At 43.1% G+C, this 18,048-nt stretch overlaps 1 protein-coding gene across 1 annotated transcript; it reads right to left on the reverse strand.

The window, feature by feature from the left end:
- Positions 1 to 1,919: 1,919 nt before the first annotated feature.
- On the reverse strand, positions 1,920 to 14,295 carry LOC139538681 (tetraspanin-7-like). Its single transcript, XM_071341022.1, has 8 exons — positions 14,140 to 14,295; positions 6,877 to 7,065; positions 5,281 to 5,355; positions 5,061 to 5,156; positions 4,823 to 4,978; positions 4,558 to 4,641; positions 4,262 to 4,342; positions 1,920 to 4,141 (listed from the first exon to the last, which is right to left on the reverse strand). Exons 1-7 carry the CDS (start codon positions 14,218 to 14,220, stop codon positions 4,274 to 4,276), a joined length of 750 nt encoding a protein of 249 aa, XP_071197123.1. The 5' UTR covers positions 14,221 to 14,295; the 3' UTR covers positions 1,920 to 4,141; positions 4,262 to 4,273.
- Positions 14,296 to 18,048: the final 3,753 nt, after the last annotated feature.

Raw genomic sequence — 18,048 nt, forward strand, 5'->3', positions numbered from 1 at the left:
TCAAGAGGAGTTTTAGCCATCCCTTGTATAGGCTTAGCAGTCCAGAAAGGACTTGTTTTGTTGTGTAGCAATAACTCCACCCAGGGTTTCAGATCTGTGAGAAAACCAGGGCATAAGGAAGGAGGTGAAATGCATCCGTGTGTTTGTTGTGGCATTGAACAATGACGTCCTAGTGAGCAATGACGTCCTGTCTTGTTTAGTATTCAATTCTCCTGCTTTTGCTTCCTACTAACACGCTACAGAGGGTAGTGCATACAGCCCTGGGGCCAAGCTTCCTGCCATCCAGGACCTATATAATAGGCGTTGTCAGAGGAAAGCCCATAAAATTGTAAGAGACACTAGTCACCCGCACGGCAAGCTCCGGTACCGGAGCACCAAGTCTAGGACCAAAAGGCTCCTTAACAGCTTCTACCCCAAGCCATAAGACTGCTGAACAATTAATCCACCGGACTATTTACATTGACCCCCCCCCCCTCTTCCATTTGTTTTGTACACTGCCGCTACTCACTGTTTATTATCTATGCATAGTCACTTCACCCCTACCTACATGTACAAATTACCTCAACTAACCTATACCCCCGCGCACTGACTCGGTACCGGTACTCCCTGTATATAGCCTCATTATTGTGTTACTTTTAAAAAATGTTTACTTTAGTTTATTTGGTAAATATTTTCTTAACTCTTCTTGAACTGCGCTGTTGGTTAAGTAAGTATTTCACGGTAAGGTTTACACTTGTTGTATTCGGCGCATGTGACAAATAAAGCTTGATTTGATATGATTCATGTCAGAGTTCTTTAACACAGAGAAAGAGAGAGGTAGGAAGAAGGTTAGAGATAGGGAGGAAGAGGGAAAAGGTGGGAAGAGGGAGAGCTACAGGGGGATAATGGAGGTGAAATGTAAGAGGGGGAGGATAGAATAAGAGGACAGAAGGAGTAAGAGAGAGAAAGAGAGTGTAGAGAATATACATCCCATCACTACAAACACAAAAAGAACGAGACACAGCGATTCAGCAGTAAAGTTATGATGATCTTTTATTAATACAGTGATCACTGATGGTTACAATATCAACAACTGAACACACTGTATTGGCATGCAGGGGTGTCATGCACCCCAAAAATCTGAGTGGGCACAAATTACATAAGGATGGCTGGGGGGGTGGTCTGGAGTGATGGGAAGATGGATAATTTTGCATTTTTCAACCACCTGAAAACAGCTTTTTCCTGCAATCTAGAGCCATAATCATTATGTCAAAAAATATTTGTATTTTTCTGCATATCTAAGCATACCTCTTGAGCTGTCTGTATAATCCTGACAGGTGTCTTTTTTTTTAAAGAACTAATTTTCTTCTCTGATCTCTGCAAAAATCTGAGTAAAAGATTGAAAGGAATGTGAGTCTTATTCAGTACATTTAGTAATTGCTTGCTTTTCTAAAATCTACCAGCCTTTTCAGCAGGCATGCCAGCTAAGATAGTTAGACAAGCTAGCTACTCTAACTTGATTGATAGCCTGAAACGACTTATTGGTAGCTAGTTATGAGGTTGGGAGATTGGGAATTTATCTGGGCTAGGTAAAGCCAACAACAACAAAATGTTTTACCAAAAAATGTATACATCTTTTTTAACAGGATATGCATGATGCCTCTGTTGGCATGCTATAATTGCTGGTGCTGAGTTATTTAAAAAGGTTGGCTACAAAACAGTGTTTTAGCTTTTCGTTAACGCTGCAACTTTGGATTGCAATATTTATTGACTGGTCACGTTTGTTTTGTTAGTTTGGTACGATTTAGTGATCTACTTAATAACAGTTAACTGGCTTTCTACTCTGCTGGAGGTGTGGAAACTGGGGACCCAACCTGTTCACGGGATTTCACATAATCCATCCATTTTAGGGAAGGAAATTAATTTCAATACACTGGCAGTTCTTGGTAGCATTTTATTTAAAGGTTCAGCTACCGGTTGTTTACCTGGTATATGGAATGGTGCTCCAATTTAGTATCAATGAAACAAATAAATGATCCATAGGTTATTATTGTGTAATTACCGTTTTACCATGCAATTTCTATGTACATACCAGTAATCCCTTCTATAAAAGAATTTCATGCAAAATAGTTGAGATTTGAATAACCCAGTATTGTAAATCTGAGTCATTAGTGAAAACAGCATACATGGAAGAGACCCAGAACCAGGGCTGAGATCCCTTGTATAGACGGGTTGGTTGTTTAGCAACAAAACCGAACCATGTACAACTAACGGGGCAAAACATACGGGGTTGGCTTGGATTGTTGACAGGTCAACTATATTTCGTCTCCAATGTTTACTGAAAACATAAATAAAGTTGCACAATGAGCACTCAAATGCATTGTTACAGTTGTTGGTTAGCAAGTTAGCTCGCAAATTTTTGCCATAATAGCATAGACATGAGAAACACCTCAAAACAAGACAAGTACAAGAGCAAACGAGCCACTTACGATTCCCCACATGTCAGTGTTACTAGCTATCTGGCCATCCAGAACCATAACAACACACAGCTTCTGCCCCAATGAAGCACACGCATTGTTTTCATGACGTTGTCAGCGAACCCGTCTATAGCACAGAGGTCCCAGCTGCCTCTGTCATGACTCTAAGACATGGACATACATACATACACAACACCATAAGAGGCCCCAGTCGGAGCGTTGAAATCATATCATTGACCTGAGCCTTACATCTATATGAGCATTGGCTGTATCTCAAATGATACCCTATTCCCGGTTGTACACTCATGTCGGGATTCCACCGCAACTCTTTCTCACTCACACACACGTGCACAAACATGCACAATCGTAAGTGTGCACACAGAAAGGCAGACATTCAAAAAATGAAATGTCAACAATACATAAATTAAGCAAAAAGTAAACATAGGCCTATATATCTCAACATGTGGCACAAAAACACATAACATCAATAAAATCAATAAATAATGCTATTTATCAGAATCAGACAAAACTAAACATACAAATATTACAAGAACATACAAATAAATCCAAACAGCACAGTCTTCCAGACCAAAGTCGGCACACACAAATCATGATGTGTTAATATAATAAATGATAAATAATCTAGGAGCGCGTAAGACAGAGGAGGTAAGTGGAAGGAGCTATAGGAATGGAATAAATGGAACGGTATCAAACGTATGAAAACCACGTTTGACTCCATTCCAGCCATTACAATGAGCCAGTCCTCCTATAGCTCCTCCCACCAGCCAGAGTAGGCCACATTTACACATCCACAGACCAAATCAATTGCACAGTTCATTGTTATCTAATGTCATAGATATGGACACAATAGTCAGATATCATCCATGTAGCAGCGAAAAAGCAAAGATGCAAATGAAAGGCTAAAGTTAGCTCTAAATGCTCTCTCAACGTTATATCAACATATCTTCTCTAAATGTCTGAAGTTTAGGTATTTACGGTGATCATGAACATCATGACAATACAGTGTATGTCGGTTACTGTATATATTTTTATGTGGGTTAATAATGTAATGTCTATTCAAATATGTGCATCGCTTTGGAGATGCTAGGGCCTATATGGAGCATGCCAGACCACAAGGGGGAACTATGAGAGGACAGGGAGACACAGGGGTCAAAGACTGCTAAGGAGAAGGATGAAGTTGCCCCTTAGCACTAATGCAGGGTCAGATATTCATTCATTATCCTAATGGTTAAAGTTAGCATCAAGGGTGGGGTGAGCTGATCCTAGACCTGTGCCTCAGGGAAACTTCTCCACAGTGTCAGAGACTGCTAAGCTCATATGGAGTAGGAGGACGTTGCCCCTAGATGCTGGTCCAAGGTCAATCTTGTGTTGGGGAGGGTAAGCTGATCCTAGATCAGTGCTTACTTGCAACTTTTACCAGCAGTCATTCAGTGAAGGAGTTTAAGGTACTGAGAGAAGCTCATGGCACAGTAGCATTAAGGAATGGTGCTTATTTACAATAAGTTTCAATAATGAGAGAGAGAGAGAGAGAGAGGGAGTGAGAGGGGGGAGAGAGGGAGAGGGGAGAGAGGGAGAGAGAGTTTTAGTGATGCAATGTGCTAGTGTTGTGGGGATCTTCTGTCCCAGTCTACCAAGATGTTGTTCGCCCTCTCCTCTTCATCTCCCTAAAAACAAACAACCACATAGGCTCTTAGATGTGTTTATAGTGTGTGTGTATAGTGTGTGCATGTGTGTGTGCGTGCGTGTGTGTGTGTGTGTGTGTGAGTGAGAGAATAGTCACTAACCTGCTCTCCCAGCTACACCATCTCATACTGATTAGCTGTAATGATCCTGGACAGACAACATGCCAGCAACATGCCAATCAACTGAGAAGGAGAGAGAGAGCGATAACTAGATCAGTGTTTTTCAACTCCAGTCACTGAATACCCCCAGCAGTACACATTTGTATTGTCCGGGGCTACAATAAAATGTGTACTGTTGGGGTACTGGAGGATTGGAGTTGGGAAGAACAGCTTCAGATTACAGTAGACCTTAAAAACAGCACTCATATCAACACACATGTGCATTCTCTCTATCTCACCTGTGAGAAGGCGATGCCAAAAGTCACTCCTGCAATGATGGCCATGTTGATCTCGAGGAAGGAGGTGACCAGTTCATAACAGCCCTGAAACACAGGGGACGGGTTAGTGTGTAACACAGTGGATGGGTTACAGACAGACACACACACACACACACACACACACACACACACACACACACACACACACACACACACACACACACACACACACACGCACGCACGCACGCACGCACGCCCGCACGCACACACACACGCACACACACACCTGCTGGTTGATCTTGGTGTGGTTTATGGTGGTGTTGCGGAGGTCCTGTGGGCTGCAGTCAGAGGAGTTGGAGCAGCAGCTCAGGGGAAAGCCGTTAGCAGGGTAGTACACACTGCCCAACCAGCTGGTGTAGTTGTACACCCCACAGCAATGCAGCTGGAGAGAGACACACAGACAGAGATGTGATTGAATTGTGTATTGTTGTTAGAATAGTAGTTTTGTTGTTGTTGTGACTCACGCTGCTTTGGACGTTGTCCACAACCAGGCTCTTTTCATCCTCAGCATCATAGTTCAACACCGCGTCAGTATACGTCCTCAAGAAGGTTCCCTTTATCTGTGGACACACACGCACAAACACGCAGGCACACACGTGATGTGACGTATTTCTATTGGAAGGTAAGCGGCTGAGATGGGGCCAGATGAATTGTGGGTAATGTATTACAAATGGAGAAACTGACCTCATGACGAAAAACAAAGCCAGAGATCCCAGCCACCAACTCAGCTAGGAACACCAGGGACAAGAACATTGCATACTGTAGAGAGATAGAGAAAGAGAGATGGGTAGAGAGTGGGGAGAATTTTTTTAAATAAAAATAATCCACACACACAGTTTGGGTGTGGTGGGGACAGGCTAGTGAGTGAAGCACTCTATGTGTTATGTACACTACCGCTCAAAGCTTTGGGGTCACTTAGAAATGTCCTTGTTTTTTAAAGAAAAGAAAACATTTTGTCCATTAAAATAACATAAAATTGGTCAGAAACACAGTGTAGACATTGTTAATGTTGTAAATGACTATTGTAGCTGGAAACAACAACCATCACTCCTGTATTCCAATAGCACGTTGTGTTAGCTAATCCAAGTTTATCATTTTAAATGGCTAATTGATCATTAGAAAACCCTTTTGCAATTATGTTAGCACAGCTGAAAACTGTTGTCCTGATTTAAAAAAGCAATAAAACTGTCCTTCTTTAGATTATCTGGAGCATCAGCATTTGTGGGTTCGATTACAGGCTCAAAATGGCCAGAAACAAAGAACTTTCTTCTAAAACTCGTCAGTCTATTCTTGTTCTGAGAAATGAAGGCTATTCCATGCGAGTAATTGCAAAGAAACTGAAGACCTCGTACAACGCTGTGTACTACTCCCTTCACATAACAGCGCAAACTGGCCCTAACCAGAATAGAAAGAGGAGTGGAAGGCCCCGGTGCACAACTGAGCAAGAGGACAAGTACATTAGAGTGTCTAGTTTGAGAAACAGACGCCTAACAAGTCCTCAACTGGCAGTTTCATTAAATAGTACCCGCAAAACACCAGTCTCAACATCAACAGTGAAGAGGCGACTCCGGGATGCTGGCCTTCTAGACAGAGTTGCAAAGAAAAACCCATAACTCAGACTGGCCAATACAAATAAAAGATTAAGACAAAAGAACACAGACACTGGACAGAGGAACTCTGCTTAGAAAGCCAGCATCCCGGAGTCACCTCTTCACTGTTGACGTTGAGACTGGTGTTTTGCGGGTACTATTTAATGAAGCTGCCAGTTGAGGACTCCAGATACTCAACTACTCTAAAGAAGGACAGTATTATTGCTTCTTTAATCAGAACAACAGTTTTCAGCTGTGCTAACAATTGCAAAAGGGTTTTCTAATGATCAATTAGCCTTTTAAAATGATAAACTTGGATTAGCTAACAACATGCCATTAGAACACAGGTTGGTTGCTGATAATGAGCCTCTGTACACCTATGTAGATATTTCATAATAAATCTGTCGTTTCCAGCTAAAATAGTAATTTACAACATTAACAATGTCTACACTGTATTTCTGATCAAATCTATGTTATTTTAATGGACAAAAAAAGTGCTTTTCTTTCAAAAACAAGGAGACCTTAAGTGACCCTTAACTTTTGAATGGTAGTGTAGATAATTACCATTGTGTTTCTCCAACTGCTCTGGGTTAATCAGCATCAAAACAATGCTTCACAACCCCAGCTGCAGATTCCCAGATCCAGTGTGTGTGTGTGTGTGTGCATGCTCCTCTCCTCCCTCTCCCCTCACCAGTTTGAGCATCCATGGGCTCCCCCTGCAGGTGGCGAAGCATCCGAACAGGCCGAAGACGATGATGACAGTCCCAGTGCCGATGAGGACGTATGGAGCATTGGTGGTGTTCTCAGCTATCAGAGAGATATAAGGGCCCAGCATAAACTTCCCCCATACTCCCACTGCCAAGAGGATCGCTCCTGTGATCTGAAGAACAGAAAGAAAGAGAGAAACAGAGCGGGAAAGGAGATGAGTGAAAGGGGAGAGGACAGAGAGAGGGTAGGTAGTAAAGGGGAAACATATGAGCAAAGAGTGATGACGATGGGTGGAAAGAGGTGAGAGAGCAGATGGAGGAGACAGAGGAGGAGAGGGGAGAAGATGCCAGACAGATGTTGATATCCAGAGGTACACTATTCAGCCAGCAGAGTGCAGTGCTGCTACTGATGGTGCTTAGACCAAAGACTAGAGAACACCCCCCATGGCTCAACAATGCATAGCCACCCACCCTCTGCCTCTCCACAGTATGGAACAATGAAGTTTCCCCTGGACACAGATCTAAGATCATTGTTTTGAGTGTAATTGATAGCAGGTTTAAATGTCGTTATAAACTGGCTGGTTTGAGCCCTGAGTGCTGATTGGCTGACAGCCATGGTATATCAGACCATGTGTATGACAAAACATTTATTTTTACTGCTCTAATTATGTTGGTAACCAGTTTATAATAGCAATAAGGCACCTCTGGGGTTTGTGGTATATGGCCAATATACCATGACTAAGGGTGCGTTGCATTGTGCCTAAGAACAGCCCTTATCTGTGGTGTGTTGGCCATATACCACAAGCCTTCGGGTCTTATTGCTTAATTATACCATGGAATACTCCTTTCTGATTGGTTTGAAAGCCATTCTAAAGCGTGCATTATTTCCCTATAACACACAGTACTTTTACACGGTAGAATTCAATGGCTATGATTATTTTTTACGTTTTGTTTGAGCTGCTTTTGAAAGCAAAAGTCAAATTGAAAACAGTATTGGTATTGTTGAATTCGATTTTCATAATAGCAAACTAGGACTCATGGTTTGGTTAGCTAAACTAGCAAGTCTGTTTGGTTACCACGGCAACTACTGTAGCTATCTAGTAAACTTCCTTCCTACTGGCAAATGAACACATTTCTAGTTGCAAATGTGTTAAATTATAGCCATGGTATAAAAGGGATAATCAACTCGGGGCTCTAAGCGTTCCCTGGAAAATAATACAACTCAGTGGAAGGTCTGTTCCACTCTGCTAATGCGTTGTGGAAAACACCTTCCACACGTCGTTCATTATTTTCCACAGAACGCATAGCCCTTGTTATTTATCCCTTACATAAGTGATAACTAGAGCAATCTTTCAGCTTGTCCTCTCTGACCAAGGAGCAAATAGCAGTTGTTTCTAGGTGTCATAACAGAGAGGGGAGTGCAGAGAAAGAGACAGAGAGAGGGAAGGAATGGGGGAGAGGTTTAAGGCGAAGGGATGTTGATCCTTTTTCTGTGGAACACACATACACACACACGCACACACGCACACACGCACACACACACACACACACACACACACACACACACACACACACACACACACACACACACACACACACACACACACACACACACACACACACACACACACAAAGAGGGAGCGAATCAAAAGAACCCTTTGATCCAGAGCGAGCCGCTTCCTCCTGTGGCACTGCTCTTAGCATTTCTAATGAAGGCCACTCATAAAGGAGTGTGTTGTGTGGGCCAGCTAAATGCCCGTGTCCCAGCTGGGGGTCCGCTGCTTTTTGGGACAGGGTACAGAAGGGGTGCCGATCTGTTAATGCCACCCCACTAGCAAAGCCTGTTGCCAACTCATCATCAGCCCCCTACCCCCCACCATGAGGTCCCTCTCTCCTGCCGGCTGTCATACTGCCACATAGCAGGCCTGCACACACATCCACATAAGCAGAACCACACAGGCACACAAACAATGTGACATAGTTTTACTGGCAGGTGTACAGGCCCAATTGTGGTCTAAATGTATTTTCATTACCTGAATGAGGTACAGTGCTGGACTGTAGCAAACGTCTGCACATCATAAGACTAGTTATCAAGGCCTTGATTAGTTGCATCAGGTTTGTTAGTGCTGGGCTGGGACAAACATGTGCACCCGTTTGGGATGGAAAAACACTAGGAGAGGTGTCAAGGACAGGGACCGTTTGACTGGCAGGGCCAGAGTTAAACTGTATCCATGGTAACAAACATCCATCTCTGAGGTGCTGCAGTATCCAAGCAGAACTCAGCCAAAACATACAAAAAAGCTCTCCTCCTCTCTTTGTCATTCTAACCTTGTATGAACAGCAGGTGGCAAACCCCCCCTCTCCATAAGTCTAAATGTACTAACTGCCCTCGAAACCTGGACTGTTCTTCACAAATTAAAAGACTGAGGCACTACAATCCCTTAAAAACCACAAAATGATAACACTTTTTATCAAAGCACCACCACAGACCTAAATCAATAAAATGTCCCTATTATCTCTGAATATGTTTATTTCTCAACCATTCATAAGTAATGACACCAACACAGACCAAAGGGCTCGGTTTAGTAATGAGTGGTAACACAAACACTGCATAATCTGTACTGTATAGCTGGTACTACATAATGTACAAAGTATAATAACAATGCTCATACATTTATCACTGTTGGAAGTCTTGCGGTTTTAATGTGCGTAGGGAACTTAGCAGAGAATCAATTAGGCTCCACCTCGTGGCCTGTGTGTGGGCTTGTACTGAATGATCTGGCATCATTATAAGAATACTGCCTTGATAATGGTTTATTCTATTGTTCTAGTATTGCTGATATTCATCTTCTATCTTATTTAACAAGAATCGCTTGCTTGTTTCTATAAACAAGAAACAAAAAGTAGTTATCAGGTAGGCTAACTATCATGTAAATACGATTTTACCAAGGGATTCAAGATTTTTTTTTTTTTTTTTCAGAATCTTTTGGGACTTTGTGAGAAATTATAATATCTTAATCATAAGTTATAATTGGGGGCACACACATAAGATAAGTGCACAAACCAATTTCACACACTAATAGTCATATGTTCATGCCAGCTGTTCTGCGGTGAGGTGACAACAGGGGGTCATATGTATGCCCTTGTCCAATGGCCCTGAGAGGTGAGTTCTGCATGTTAAGGAGTGTGTTGTTGCCATTTTGTTATGTTTTTTTTGTCATTGTACCAGTATACTTGCTCCTCTACTGATTGATCAATGTCTATCAATCTATCTGTCTCGTCTTTGTATTATAAAAATCCTTCCATCTATTTTTTAAATGTAACCTTTATTTAACTAGGCAAGTCAGTTAAGATCCAATTCTTATTTACAATGACTGCCTACACCGGCCAAACCTGGACAACGCTGGGCCAATTGTGTGCCGCCCTATGGGACTCCCAATCACAGCTGGTTGTGATACAGCCTGGATTCAAACCAGGGTGTCTGTAGTGACGCCTCTAGAACTGAGACGCAGTTCCTTAGACTGTTGCGCCACTCGGGAGCCCCTATTGCATTGATAGTCAGGCCAGATGATAGACTAGACAGTGTGTTTGTCTGCATGCAATATAGCTGATGTCATATGTTGAAAACAGAACCCAGGCTAGGGCTGCAGGAAGTGATGATGTTGTTGTTGTTGTGATGCAATCGACCATTGTAGAGGTTGCCCTTAGTCCTAGATCTAGGATCAGATGACTCTAACAATCTGAACCATTAGGGCTATGAAGAAAACATTGGACTCTGTACCACAGGTAACGAGGCAAAATCTAACTAATAAATTCCAATGCAATCTGGTAGATTACTCAGAAACCAGCAACCATGGCAACATGAATGACCCCTTTCCCCCCAGTCCCCAAAAGAGAAAATATGGCCCACTTGGTTAAAACTGGTTGAATCGACGTTGTTTCCATGGCATTTCAAAAACAACAAAAAATCAATGTGATGACCTTGAATCAACGTGGAAAACTGATTGGATTTGCAAAAACTCATCAACCTAAGGGAATTTCGTCTTTTTTTCACCCAACTTTTAATGTAATTCCAATGACATGGTGACATATTTTGTTGATTTCACGCATAATTCACGTTAGTCGAACACTTAACCAAATGTAAATCAAAACTAGACATTGAAATCAGAGGAGGTTGGTGGGAGGACATAGGAGGACAGGCTCATTGTAATGGCTGGAATGGAACAAATGGAATGGTATCAAACCACCTGTTTGACTACGTTCCATTTATTCCCTTCCAGCCATTACAGTGAGCCTGTCCTCATATAGCTCCTCCCACCAGTCTCGTCGGGGAGTGGGGGAGGGCTATTTTTAACATTAAAACATGCCAGTGTCTCACATACCCCAAGTCTGCCACCTGCACTACTGGAGACCACACCGTGTGAACTAGAGTCTGAAGCACTCGCCGGATGACATTAGCTGTGGGGCGGCAGAGTAGCCTAGTGGTTAGAGCGTTGGTTGCAAGTTCGAATCCCCGAACTGACAAGGTACAAATCTGTTGTTCTGCCCCTGAACAAGGTAGTTAACCCACTGTTCCTAGGCCATCATTGGAAATACGAATTTGTTCTTAACTGACCTGCCTAGTCAAATAAAAAAAGCTGATGACAGTGAAACTCAGGAACCAAACTATCTGAAGAATTCCAAACCAACACCCACCCCTCTGACCTCAGCCCATTCCAAGATGTAGACACCCTGACCTCTGACCTCAGCCCATTCCAAGATGTAGACACCCTGACCTCTGACCTCAGCCCATTCCAAGGTGTAGACACCCTGACCTCTGACCTCAGCCCATTCCAAGGTGTAGACACCCTGACCTCTGACCTCAGCCCATTCCAAGGTGTAGACACCCACCCCTCTGACCTCAGCCCAAGGTGTAGAAAGAGCATCTCTCAGGATAAGAGCTGCACATAAACACTGTGAGTTTTGTTTTGGTTTGACTGTAGAGGGATTATGTTTCTACTGACTACTGTTTCTCATGTAGCCTAATAGACACAGGAGTTGGCTCAAGAAATACATGCTATGGTATGACAATGATAGTCTCAGGAAACATATGACAAACGTATAAGAGTGAGTCAGTCAGACCATAGTATTAGGAATTAGAATACTAGAATGGACAACCCTTCTTATGACAGTATAAAAAAGGTCAGCCATTTTGGTAAGGGAGTTGGTCAACCCATAGAATTAGGAATTAGAGTACTAGAATGGACATGAACCTTCTTAAAATGGGATAAAGGTCAGACATTTTGGTAAGGGAGTTGGTCAACCCATAGAATTAGGAATTAGAATACTAGAATGGACATGAACCTTCTTAAAATGGGATAAAGGTCAGACATTTTGGTAAGGGAGTTGGTCAACCCATAGAATTAGGAATTAGAATACTAGAATGGACATGAACCTTCTTAAAATGGGATAAAGGTCAGACATTTTGGTCAGGGAGTTGGTCAACCATGGTTTGCCAGTGCTGTGATAAGAACAATATTATGTAAAATAATGAATTTCAATAATATATCTGCACTGTATGTTTGTTAGAGAGCTATCCAGCCAGTTTAGTGGAATGATTCCATTAGTTTTTCTTCAAATTAACTGCCAATATGCCAACATGCCATAAAAACAATGCTGTCAATCCACAGCCATACACTGACTAAAATCCACTGACTTAGACAGCTGACTTAGACAAGTTGTAAATGCAACAAGTACTGATATTGTATCATATAATAACACTCCCAGCTTTGGAAGATGTAAACATTTATGGTCTGTTAAGTTACATATATTTTAAATACTATTTATACATATTTTCTGTTTTATAAAACCAGTATAAACTGTATTTAGTATTATATGACAATATTTTGCAGTGACAGTACTTCTTTTACACCATGTTTTAATATCACATGAATTACTTTAATTTTCCAGCATAAGTAAAAGCAGGGAATGCATTACCTCAACTCTGGACCTCAATGCCAGTTCCACTGCATTTGTTTTATTGTTCCCCTCTAATCAGGGAATGATATAGACCTGGGACACTAGGTGGGTGCAATTAATTATCAGGTAGAAAAGAAAACCAGCATGCTCTGGACCTCATAGGGTAAGAGTTTAATACCCCTGACCTATGCCTATTCGGCCATTCTTTCCAATTAGACTGGTTTGGATTTATCCCTGACCAAAATGGCTGCCATTATCATATCATTCTGGATCTTTGAAGGTTTGTGACATAGAGATCCTATTAAATTAATAGAGGGGCTATGGTCAAAACAAACAACGTAACAGGATATAGACAAATCATTTCAAGTGGGCTGTAGGATATGTTTACAAAGTCAGGTGCACATCCATGGCGGGGCTGTTGATGCAGGCAAATCAGGCTATATAGTGCCACACATCCAGTATGGTTAGTCTAAATCAATGACAAAACATTGTATGCTGGTATAATGACCAATGACTAGAGCCTATGCATACTGTAGCCTTGGCATTGACGGGATGACTTCCATGTTGCTACGCACCAAATGATGGAATGTGGTCCCGTGTGGCTCAGTTGGTAGAGCATGGCGCTTGCAACGCCAGGGTTGTGGGTTCATTCCCCACGGGGGGACCAGGATGAATATGTATGAACTTTCCAAATTGTAAGTCGCTCTGGATAAGAGCGTCAGCTAAATGACTTAAAAATGGACCAGACAGAAACCGTTACATGAGTGGCTGCTGATTTGCCTGCATCAACAGCCTCGACTGATAACCTCTGCCTATCTCTGTCACTACAGAGAAGCTGCTGCGCTCTATATTCTACGCATATGTATTGCGGTCATACTGACAACTTCGAAATAGAGAGCAACATTTCGCGAACTGGAGTCGGTGACAATGTGCGCAATAAGCCTACAGCTGGGCTGGACAGCTGAGGATGTCGCATTTCTCCAAGCGTGTGGTTGTAAACATTACCCGATAAGAAGTCATCATCATAAAAGGCACAGCTGAAACACATTTATAGCATTACATGCACGGTAGCAAGAAGTCCTATGAAGACAAAAGTCCACCCTCGAATTAACTGAATTAATCATCCATATAGAAAAATAAAGGTAGGCTACCCCTTTCGTCATAGAGGGCACGTTGGCATGCACTTATTTTCTATACGGGTACACCTCACATGTCTGCATCTACAACGACAACTATCTCCCCAAGGCTTACATTGGGGCATGGATAAACCGAGGGTAACGTTAACTTACCCAAAATACGAAGGAGTAAACGATGAGGAGGGTTTTGAGAAAGGTTATCACTGGTTTGGTCTCCATTATGCCCAATGCCATACCACAGTAAACTGAAAAGGAGGTTTCTGCAAACGTTGCGCTACCATGACTCTCCGCTGGAGGACATTCACAGCGCAGCCGCCAAAGTGCCCCATTAACCACTGATTCAGGGTCAGATATTCTTTCTCCGTAATAGTAGGTAAGATTCGCTTTGACAAGGGTTATCTGTTCCTAGATCTGATCTGTGGTTATGAGCAAATACCTCGAGAAACAACACAGCTCCATTACACCCTCTGGCGTGCGTTTCCAAGGGCAGTATTAGCAGCCAGGGGTGCGTTCATTACGGTAGAACGGTGTTCAACGTTAAATAAAAAAAATTGCATACAAGCAGTTTAACTATGATTTATGCAGTGCATGGTCGAACTAATCAAGTGTCAGGCCCTGGGAAATAACATTTTAAAGGACCCCCTATCTGCGTCAGAAATAATATTTTAAAGCAAATGTTCTGCAATTCTAAGCATTTTGCCTTAGGGCAGAGATACCATTTAGCATTGTGCCTGAGGGCAGAGATACCATTTAGCATTGTGCCTGAGGGCAAAGATACCATTTAGCATTATGCCTGAGGGCAGAGATACCATTTAGCATTATGTCTGAGGGCAGAGATACCATTTAGCATTGTGCCTGAGGGCAGAGATACCATTTAGCATTTTTCAGGCTTAAATTACCATGCTTTTAAATTCAAAACAACATTTTCGGGGAATAAAATAAGAATTTTGTTATACCAATATCCCTGTGGATACCAATATCCCTGTGACCCCCCCCCCCCCCTCCCCCACCCCGGCCCATCTTGTGCAGCTAAAGGGTTATGAAGAACATACATTGTGGATGAATAATTACATTTTATTGCACCCTGTAAATATTTTCCATGGATCCCTTGTCCAAAATTCCTGTCATCTGTTGTTGCTACGATGCAATATTCATAAACATTCAGTTGTAAAAAATGGCTGCGGACCCCCTGCAGTACATCGGACACTTCTTTGGGAACCCCTGGCCTAGCCTACTCTGTCTAGTTGTAGATGAAGTAGTAGGGTACTGTGTCTCTCCTACATATCTGGGAGTCATATGCCACCCTGTGGTCGATGCAGTACACAAGCACGAGGAAACAAATATGCATCAATGCCTGGAATGCTACGGTACACCAGAAATCGTTAGTCATTCGTCTGGCTAAATCCTGTCAGCCGAAAATGTTGCCACTGGAATCACTACCACTCCACCGATGTGTATGACTCATTCATACCTGGCAGTGGAGACACGGTGATTAAGAGGGCGGGGCGCGGTTCAGCCATTGCACTCCGGCTGTGATGATCCCTGCACTGTTGAAATATCGATTGCAACATTTCTGGTAGCTCTGCCCTGATCTTGCTGTCTAAAAGTACTTGTATGTAATTAGTCTGTTGCTGGTGGTCCAAGTAGTGATTTGGTGGTCTGTTGAGTTTCGTGTTGAGAAATAGATTTGTTAGCATTTACCTTTAGGCTACTTTAGCTTTGCTTCTTCATCGGATGAATGGTTTTAGAATTTAGCATCTACTGTATTTCAAAGCGAACTAGGTCCACTAACTTTTATTTGATATATTTCGAATACCCCGATTGTTGGCGAATATGTGCTGATAATTTATTGGCCTAATAGGCCTACTTTTGAATGGATTGTTTTGCGTCCTCAGACATAGTCGGTTTTATTTGCTAGATAATAAAGTATATAACAGTTTGTACTTCAAGACCACAATAAATAAAAGATTACTGCTCATTGTAACATAAATACATTACAGATTTGTGTGCTGCTATATGGTTAGTTCAATAAAAACATTATTGAATGACTTTCGGGGAATCACATTAACTTGAAAGTGTGCCTTGAAAAGTCCAGCATCTGACAATTCTATCACATCAAAATATATTGGTCGGTACACAGTTTAGCATATGTTATAGCTTGTGTTACTACCAGTGCAGCAAAAATGTCAAACAAGTACACAAATAATAATAAAAAACAAAAAACAAGAAATCACTCATGTCTGAATCCAATGAACAACCCAATAACACTATCATCTATGCGTACATACACGAACAATATATACTTTTTCGTGTATTTTTATGTACAGCAGTATATATATACAGCGGGCTATGTTGAGCCTCCAGTGCATAAATAAACAGTGTAACAAAATGCAATGTACAGGTCACTCAGGTGCTTCGCTATATCACATTTGACATTGTCAGTAAGCTTGAGTTCATTTGCACACAAAAAAATCATACAATGAGGGAAAGACCTGTGTGTTGTCCTTGTTAATACAGACAGAAAAGAGCCCCAACTTCTTAATCATAGCCTCAATTTTGTTCCGCACATTGAATATAGTTGCGGAGAGTCCCTGTAATTGTCACGCTCGTCTGAATGAATGGACCAAGGCGCAGCGTACTTAGAGTTCCACATGTTTAATTAATAAATATGAAACTCACCAAAAACAATACAGAAGAAAATGAAACGTGACGTTCTGAGCTGCTCACAGGCAGCTGCACAAAAACAAGATCCCACAAACAACAGGTGGGAAAAGGCTGCCTAAATATGGTCCCCAATCAGAGACAACGATAGACAGCTGCCTCTGATTGGGAACCATACCAGGCCAACAACGAAACCAAATATAGAATTAAAAGGATCTCTAAGGTCAGGGCGTGACAGTACCCCCCCCCCCCCCCCCCCCCCCAAAGGTGCAGACTCCCGGCCGCAAACCTGAAACTATAGGGGAGGGTCCGGGTGGTCATCTACCCTCAGTGGCGGCTCCGGTGCGGGACGCAGACCCCACTCTGCTCGTGGCTCCGCCAACTTCGGTGGCGCCTCTGGTGCGGGGATCGTCACCGGAAGCTCCGGACCGTGGATTGTCGCCGAAGGCTCCGGACCGGGAACCCTCGCAGGAGGCTCCGGACCGGGAACCCTCGCTGGAGGCTCTGGACTGGGGATCGTCGCAGGAAGCCTGATGCGTGGGGCCGGTACAGGTTTCACCGGACTGGTGACATGATATTCAGGGCGAGTGCGAGGAGCAGGCACAGGACGTACTGGACTGGGGAGGCGCACTAGAGGCCTGATGCGTGGGGCCGGTACAGATGGCACCGGACTGGTGACACGCTCCTCCAAATGCCTGCGTTGCCGCATACTCCTCGCCAACTCCATTCTCTGGTATCCCTCCTCGCACTGTTCTATTGACTCCCAGGCGGGCTCTGGCACTCTCCCTGGGTCGATCGACCACCTCTCTACCTCCTCCCAGGTTGTCTCTTGTTCACACCTCGGCTCCGCCGACCACCCCGTGTGCCCCCCCAAAAACATTTTTCGGGCTGTCTTTTTGGGCTGTCTTTGTGGCCGCGAACCCCGGCGTCATCGCTGTTGCTCCTTCACTGCCTCCACCTGCATCCATGGCAGGCTTCTGTCTCCTGCCATGATTTCGTCCCACGTCCAGGATGTCCTCCACTCCTGGCTTTCCTCCCAGGTCCAGGATCCCTCCTGGGCACGCTGCTTGGTCCGTGGGATCTTCTTTCACGCTCGTCTGAATGAATGGACTAAGGCGCAGCGTACTTAGAGTTCCACATGTTTAATAAATATGAAACTCACCAAAAACAATACAGAAGAAAACGAAACGTGACGTTCTGGGCTGCTCACAGGCAGCTACACAAAAACAAGATCCCACAAACAACAGGTGGGAAAAGGCTGCCTAAATATGATCCCCTTAAGAAAACCTTGAGCTCGTCTCTCAATTCAAAAAAACATGTCAATACTTTGCCCCTTGATAACCAGTGCACTTCTGATTGTTGTAAAAGCGTTACATGGTTGCTGCCCATATGATCGCATAG

This window comes from Salvelinus alpinus, chromosome 14, assembly GCF_045679555.1.
Source record: "Salvelinus alpinus chromosome 14, SLU_Salpinus.1, whole genome shotgun sequence".
In the NCBI taxonomy this organism is placed as follows: domain Eukaryota; kingdom Metazoa; phylum Chordata; class Actinopteri; order Salmoniformes; family Salmonidae; genus Salvelinus; species Salvelinus alpinus.